At 31.4% G+C, this 9,104-nt stretch overlaps 1 protein-coding gene across 1 annotated transcript in view; it reads left to right on the plus strand.

Moving 5' to 3' along the window:
- Positions 1-417: 417 nt before the first annotated feature.
- The window catches only part of LOC106689067 (transcription factor Sp9), a gene marked incomplete at its 5' end in the record, with an annotated part of 24,027 nt that continues 15,340 nt past the window's right edge, over positions 418-9,104 (plus strand). The window contains 1 exon segment of the mRNA XM_014433838.2: positions 418-492. Within this exon segment, the coding sequence (XP_014289324.1) occupies positions 418-492 (75 nt within the window).

Consider the following 9,104-nt stretch of genomic DNA (forward strand, 5'->3'; position numbering starts at 1 on the left):
TAAGTTCATAGTCGTGAATTACTGGTGGAAGTCTTCTTCTGGGTCAATTAGTTATCTGAATGTCACCAGACAAGGTTTCAACCCCCCGGCGAATATTCGGTTCATTACAACACCCTACCTCGTTACAACGCCATGGTAACAGACTTGCAGCTTGGGTTGCCAAATTTTTTGTGAAATATCCATATAGATTTCAACATACTTAACCTCTTTTCTAATGTCCTTGTACTTTTATCACATTCCAAAGAGATATTAAAAATCAATAATCAATTTAGACATAGGCTTGTATCTTATACAATAGTATGTTAGAACTATCACCTATCTCCTGCTTGAGGTTTAATATACTTATTTTCAATTTTATTCATAATGATACATCGATATTATTATATCGATATTAATTATTATTTGTTCCTGTTGCAGGTGACGGAAATCAACACATCGCCAACAACCAAGTCCTGCTCCACAGACAGCTGGCCTACTGAACAGGAAATAATGGTTAGCATCATAATTACTACTTTGTCTTTATATATATTATTTAACTTATTGGAGGTGTCAAAACGAAAATCTTACGGAAAACCAGTCAACCATTTGCCAAGACAGTTTATCTCATAAAATACCACAAACTTTGGTAAGGTCTGTTTTACTGTAGCCGTGAGTCAGCCCTGTGGGTCGGAAGCTCTCCGAGATCCACCCAGCCTCATAATACCCTTAATTGGGTATGAATCTGGCCGTCGGGCTTGATTCTGACCAAATCACCTCCTTGTACAACCATCAGTCTAGTAACAGTTCTTCCTTATAAAGTACTACAACCCACGAAGGGCCAGTACATAATTAATTTTTTTTTAATTTGGTGAATCTCTTAGAGATTCTTGATCTGAGCTGTCTGCATTAATATGGTCTTGACTGTTTCAGTCCTGATGATGTCAGATTGGAAAAAAACCTACTTGTTAATTATTTGACCAATGACCAATTAGTTATTTAACCAATGCCTAGTTAATTATTCGATCAATGATAGGTTAATTAGTTCACCAATGACTGGTTAATTATTAACTGCAATTAGAGACGATGGTTTTGTCTTTTGGAATCTTCCTATAATAACCTTATAATAATTTTAGTTTGTTTTTTTAAAACTTTTTTGAACAAATTTTTGAATTTCTGCCTTATTTATATTTTAAGATTATTATGATAAAAGAAGGAGGAGGATCTTCTTAGGTTGGCCATATTGAAAAGAGGTTTTGTTGATAAATCGATAAATCTAATTTTTTTTAGAAGAGAATCGATTAATTTAAACAGTAAATCTTAGCAAAATTATTGGAACTAATTATATTTATATGTATTTGAGCAGCCGTAAATCGCAGTTTAAACCACGGAGAAAATAACGGATTTGAGAGAAATAGGAGATGAGATGTAAAACGTAGGCTTGGTATTTGATATTCATCGCTGTTGGCGAGTGTGTTAAGGCGCCACCTTAGAAACCTCAAAACTGATGCGCCGGTTCGAGTCCAGCCCCACTGAGTGAAAACTCGACCTTATGAACTTTAATCTTGGTTAGAATTCGGATGAAATATGTAGGATAATTTCCCTATAGTCCTACTCTCCTTCTAAGCAAAAATGGCACTAAGGAATGGGGATTAGGCCAAGTCCTTTGAAGGCAACTTTACCTAGGTTTTAAATGAAATTTCACAAATTATTGTAATTATCTGCAACATTGTTCATTTAATCCCTAACGTAAATAGAATAGAAGTTTTAGTAAATGTCATTTCCTATAATTTCGTATATCTATAACGAAAATCCGTTCTCGAGATATTGTGCTTCTTTCGCTGTTCTGTTCAGTATCATTTAAATGTGAATATTAAGGATTTCAAAATATATTTACTATTCTAAAAATTAACGAGTAAATATTAAATTGAATTAATTTGGTGAATTTTTCATGTAATATTTCTAGGAACATTTAATGAAAAAATTTTTTTTTTTACTTTATTTAGTAAGTGTTTGTGTAAGTTCTTGTTACTGATGTAGGGGGGAGCGCTACTGATCAGTCTTAGTAATTTTGATTGAAACTTAATGAAAAATTAGTTTCTTTTAATGACAACATTTATACATATCTTTACTAGCATTTACAACCGTACATAATTATACATGTAGTAGATTTTGTGTAAGGTATTACGGAGTGTTACAGGCGTAAAGAGAAACTACCCAATGGTAGCACTCTAATGACATTTTTACATTAGCAGGTTTCGTGACCATCTTCTTTTCAGGCGTCTGGGAGCATTGTCAGGAATGAAAGAGGAAGCAAGGTTAGAAACTAGTGGGTTTGAGTGGTTAGGGAGTTTATAATGGAAGGAGTGATATCTGGTTCGGGCTAGATCGGTTAGATATGGAACATTAAGGTCTTTATATATGATTTTATTTGTAACAAAGTAAGGAACATTGAGGATTTTGGATCGTAAGGATTGGATACAAGAGGAATTAAAGTCCAATACGAATAAATAATTAATTCTGACATAATAGAGAAAGTTTTTTATTAAAAAAAATAATGTAAAAACAGTGAACATTATATTTTAGAATACTTAATATGTACAAAAAAAAATAACTAAGGAATTAATTGATTTAATTTATTTATTGATATTTACAACTTTACATAAATACATCAAGTAATGAATTAATTTTAAAAAAATATATATACTTTGAGTAACTCTCATCTCTTATCTGTAAAATATGACGTACCGTATGCCACGCCTATGAAAGGAATAGACCACGCCTCTCCTGCCAATCGCACCCCCTCCATTATACTCCTTCGTTCAAGTATGTCAGAAAGACCAACAAAGGAATAAAAAAAAAATATATATATAGGCGAAGTGACGGGATTTAATCAAGGAACGGGAGTGCGATATGTATCGATACATATCGATATCGAACTGCGGTGTGCTGGAGTGCAGTTACGCTCTGTTGTTTATTAGAGGAATCGTGAGCCTCTTGAGTTACATGAATAATTTGTCGCCATTCAATTTGTCACGGCTCAGGAGAGAGAGAAGAGAGCGGGTGAGTGAATCATTGATGAACCAGCTCAATGTAATGGATTGTTATTGCATTAGTGATCTCATCATTCATTAAGGATCGTTCGATTCTCTCGTTACGATTACCGATTCCTCTCCTGCCTGCCCCCGTTCGGGACATTCCCACGGAGCTCCTAGGAACGTGGAACTAGTTGGGAATTGAATATTGATAGTCCAAGCCGACTTCCTAAATAACTGCCCACTTTATAAAGTATGATTGATATGACCTCGTTGCGAGTATATTGAACACTATTAAATTTCTTATACAACAGATATTTTTACGTGCTATTTTGGAACTTTGTCCAGACATACATTTAATATATATAAGAAACAATTTGGTTTTAAAATGAACTAATCTTCATAGATAACAACACTAGTGGTTCAATACACCAGAGACGCAAAATGTCTACCATCTCATGAATAGTTCTTAATTACATTAAAAGGTTTTTCCCAATTATACTATTCAAGGACATCTTTTGTTAAACTGTTGTATTCTTAGCAGGGGCAAAATTTATATTTTTTAATCCCAGCCTCGAGAAATACTAAAATATGAATTTTCAATTCTACAGAAAAATAAAATATTTTTATTTATAATTTTGGCCTTTTCGGTCATTATCATTACTTACTTATTTTTTTTTTTTTTTCGCAAATCACAAAAATTGCGATAACTTTATACGATCCTACTGATCTACAAAAAACTTGTGGATGTAAGCAGTGATAAGTGAAATGCGAGCACCACACTAGATCTGTTTTTATCACCCCCTGGATAAATTTCCTATTATTAATTACTTACTATTCACTAATAATCTTCGAAAAAATTGGTTCGATAACTAAACTTGGAATAAATTCACACATGTTCTTGGTCGAATAGTAGAGATATTCATGATGTTTAGATTAACATGTTAAAACGATATAACATATAACATGCTTGAGAGTCTGTTACGAGGTCTGTTAAATGGAGAGTGACGTCACGCAACAGACCAGCTAAGCTCGTCACCATTTTGTTTGTTTTCTTGTTAGGTTACTTATTCGTAGTTTGTGTTTGTATTGTTTTGGATGTTTTTATAACTAAAAAAGGAATGGATACCAATAATAATAGTGTAATGACAGTTGTCAGTTAGTTCATCTTGATTCTCTTCTAAACTTTCACACACCTTTCCATTCAATTTAGGCATGTTGTAATAAATTACTATAATCAAAACTTAGAAGTAAACAACAGCATAAAGTTTTGGAAGGAAGTTTTAGAAAACAAGTTGCTCAGAAAATCAGCTAGTAGGTGTTATACATTTAACATTAATCATGATTTTAAATAGGGCTGTTCACAATCCTATACTTATAATATTTAACATAGTAAAAAATTTTACATTTAACACGCCATGAATAACCCTAGTATAGGCAAGAGTAACCGGTTAAATCCGTTATTTTTTATGTAACCGGAATACTTATAAGGAACTGAGAAAATTTCTAATCTCCTAAAGAAAATACAGTCTAAAAAAAGTTAACTGATTTAATGAATAATTTGCTAAGTAACTTGTGCATAAAATAACAGGTTATTGGTATTAATGAGCGTACTAGGTTACATACCGCCATCTGTTATCGTTAGAGTGAAATTAGCTGGGGCTAATGGGCCGTAGTGATGGCCGTTATTATAATTATCCGGTTAATCACTTGTTGATCATCTTATGTAACGTCATGGTGGATTTTGTCCAGCTGCCAATAGTACAAGAGCCCAAGGGGAGGAAAAGTCAGTTATTTCACCACAAATTTAATGAAAACTATGTATAATTACTAGTTAATATTGATGAGTCTACCAAGTATAGGTAAAAGTAATAAAAACTATATTCTTCATTCGAAGCTCCATATCATTAAAACTGCCTACATTACTGGAAAAACGAATAAGACATCATTTAAAGTAGAGTAAATTTGCTAAAATATGAGCCCTAATAGAGCTATTTACGTTCAATAGTTCTCGAGATAGTTTTTTAAAAAGCAACATTTCATAAAAGATGCAGCGCAAACTCAGTAGTTAGTCAAATTATTTTCTATAAATCTATAACTCAGGAACCATTTTACGAACAGATGTCTATTAGCATTCAAATTAAAGCTAGTTAAATGTGCTATAAAGTAGTTTATGACGTTTATCTTCATATAAATAGTAGTTTTTATGATATTTGACAAAATCAATTCACAATATGTTGATTTATAGTTGCCCGGACAAATCATTTGGTGTAGGAAAACTATAACTAAAGGAACTGTTAGTAGTTTATTATGAATTATAATTTATAAATAAATTTGTTTATGACGTTTATCTTCGTAGGAGTAGTAGTTTTTACGATATTTGCCAAAATAAATTCGAAAAATGTTGCTTTCTAGTTGTTTGGACAAATCATTTATGATAAAGTAGTTTATTTCACTAATCTTCGTATGTTGATCACAATATGTTGATTTATAGTTTTTATGATTTTTGTCAAAATAAATTCAGATTATGTTGATTTATTATTGCTTGGACAAATCATTTGGTTTAGGGAAACTATATCTCAGGAACTGTTAGATGTACAGATTTCGAAAAGTACTTAATATGTATTATGAAGTAGTTTATTACACTAATCTTCGTAAAAGTAGTAGTTTTTATGTTATTTGCCAAAATAAATTCGAAAAATGTTGCTTTCTAGTTGTTTGGACAAATCATTTATGAAATATCCTATCTCAAGAACCCTTAGATGTGCAAGTGTCTGCCAGTACTTTAATTAAAGCTAGTTTAATATGCTATAAATTTCTTTATGACGTTTATCTTCATATTAGTAGTAGTTTTTATGATATTTGACAAAATAAATTCCCATGATTTTGGTTTCTAGTTGTAGAAATTTTTGATCTATGAAAACAAATATCTCAGGAATCATGAGACGTACAGATGTCTATTAGCACTCAAGTTAAAGCTAGTTTAATGTACTATAAAGTAGTTCATTCCATTTATCTTCGTGAGGATAGCAGTTTTATAATATTTGCAAATATATATGACTTTTATCCGAACAACTGGGAATCAATTTATTTTAGCAAATATCATAAAAACTACTACTCCTACGAAGATTAGTGCTATAAATTACTTTATAGTACATTCAACTAGTTTTAATTTGAGTGCTCATTGACATCTGTTCGTCTAATAATCGCTGAAAATAATCGCTTTTCCTAAATTTTTTTTTTAATATGTATTTATTGCTATTTACAACTGTACATTATAATACATTTAGTAAATCTGATCTAAGGTTTTCCTAAAATAAATTCACTAGTTACTGATTTTTTTGTTAATAAATGTTGCTTTTTAAAACACTGTTACTCTGTTAATATTTCAGTAAATTTACTCTAATTTTAATTATGAACTATTAGGTTTTCTTGTGTTATAGGTAATTTTAACCATGAAAAATTAATTCTTTTTAACGTTTTGAAATATCCTCCATTTTGTATCATATTCCCCCTAAGTATACTTGACAGATTCATCAATTTTGAACGTTAATTATGTATAGTTTTCATAAAACTAATAAAAATTTGGGGTGAAATAACTGACTTTTTTCCCATTGGGCTGTTATACTACTGTGGACTTGGATTCTGCCTACCTAAAAATAACTTACACTCTATATTATTAAACCGCTGATAGGTCAAAGGTTTAATATTATTACAGAGGTCAGATTTATCTTTGGTATCGATTTAGATTCAAAAATATAATACAATCATTACTCGATTTCAATAAATATATCAAAATATCGATAATAAACATTGACATAGCTACAACTATTAATTGAATAGATTGAAAAAAATAAATATCCATGGGTTCACTCAAAAATTCTCTGTTAATATGTTTCCTAATGTTGTTCCTATTATTTTATTTTTTCTTCCTCACTGCCGAAGGTAGTTGAACTGTATTCATGGAGGTATTAAAAATAAGTATCTCTTTGGAATCAAAAATTTTCACTCGCTTTTTAATTTTAGACATCAAAAAACAAATTTTCAGAGATTGTGCAGATCAGTAAAAAGTTGGCCCCAGTCGATTTTATGAAACAATTTTCTCACAAGTAGTGGTCCAATTCAGATGATTTATTTCTTGTAGAGAATTCATTTATCTTTTAAATATTCTAATATTTCATACTTTTTCTCGTATTTTTTATATTTAAGTTTCATTACCAGGTTATCTTTACTTAATTTTATTTTTCTTGATAATGGAGACGAGAGTTGCTAATTCACTCCTAGCTTCAGGGGTAATATGCTCGCTAAGACAAGCTACAGACACAAAAGACGAGCTGACAAACTATGTCCCAGATGAGAGAGCCGGAACCGGCCCAGCGAGGTATTGAGGTCGGGCACGCCCCTCGGCGTCTACCTCTTTGCTTTACCAGCCTCAAGTTATCTTCTTTGGAGTTTTCAGTTAATAACTTTCTTTAGGATATCTACAGCATATTTAGTCAAATATACTCATAAATACGTCAATTGTTACGTTTACCCTTGTCAATAAATAATTCCATTAAAGTTTTTTTTTTTTTTAAATTATTTATTTATTGTAATTTACAACTGTACAAAATAATACAATAGGTAAATATGTAGTATGTTTCATATACACTTGAAAATCTTGGGAAGGAACCACCCATTGGTGGTACTTCAAACATTAATTTAAACTAGAAGGTCTCGTGGCCATCTTCTTTTAAGACGCCTCGGAGGATTATCAGGGATTGTTAAGGATGAAAGATTAAGAATTAATGGGTTAGGATGGTTAAGGAGTTTGGAATACAAAGACGCATATCTGGTTTGAGTCAAATCTGCAACGAATAGGATGTTAAGGTCTTTATGAATGAGTTTATTTGTGACGTAATAAGGAGCATTACGTAGGATTTTGGATTGTAACGATTGGATGCGGGAAGAATTTGATGGTTTGGTGGAGCCCCAGAGCTCAATTCCATATGTCCAAATTGGTCTGATTATTGTAGTGTATACTAATTTTTTGTAGTGAATGGGAAGTTTAGAGCGTTTGTCAAGTAAGTGTTGTAGCAATCGGAATCTACGAGCAGTTTCTTGTCGTTTCAGTCTTGTGTGTGGATTCCAAGTAAGTCTCTTGTCAAGACGGAGTCCTAAGTATCGAATCTGTTCAACAGGCGTTCCATTAAAGTTAAAATTATTAATAGTAGTTAAATAAAATAAACATTAACTATATCAGAAAAGTATTAGCAAAGATGGAAATCGTTTTAGTATTTTTTTTTTTAAACAAAACAACTTCAGCTCTGATGTATTGATTATAAATTTTAAATTCATTAAATGTACTTAGTTGAAATTTTATAATAAAGACCAGAAAGCCTAAAGCAAATTTGTAGGAATTTAGTATTGATATTTTTTTTCCTACAAATTTTGATATTGTTAATAAAATGAAATAAAATAAATAGGGTGGGGTGGCTCAATGTCAAGGCACTGTGCTACTAATTCCAAGGACCTTGGTTCGAATCCTAACCCGATCGAAGCTAATTATTTTTTGTTTCAAGTAGGGGTATTCATGAAGCGTTAAATATTAAATGTTTTACCATGCTATAAGTTATAAGTATTGGATTGTGAGCAGCCCAATTTAAAGTCATGTTAAATACATAAGAGCTCCTAGTGGATTTTTTGAGAAACTTGTTTTTTAACCTTTCCTTTCAAAACTTGTTTACTTATAAGTTTGTATTAAAGTAATTTATTACAACATGCCTAAATTGAGTGAAAAGTATAAATTATGTGAGAGTTTGGCTACTGAGTGTCTTGTTGATCTTCTAACTTGTAAGGAAGAGACTCAAGATGAGCTAATTGACAACTGTCATTACATTATGATTATTATTGTCATCCATTGCTTTATTAGTATTAAAAACACCCTAAACAATACTAACACAAACAACGAGCAAGTAACCCACAACTACAAACAAAACGATGACGAAGCTGGTATGTTGCGTGACGTCATTCTACATTTAACGGACTCTCTACCATGTTAAATGTTGTATCGTTTTAACATGGTAAAAAAAGGAAATATTTCTCCATTTAACA

Source organism: Halyomorpha halys, unplaced genomic scaffold (genome assembly GCF_000696795.3).
Source record: "Halyomorpha halys isolate HHAL.00 unplaced genomic scaffold, Hhal_1.1 Scaffold1273.1, whole genome shotgun sequence".
Taxonomy (NCBI): Eukaryota; Metazoa; Arthropoda; class Insecta; order Hemiptera; family Pentatomidae; genus Halyomorpha; species Halyomorpha halys.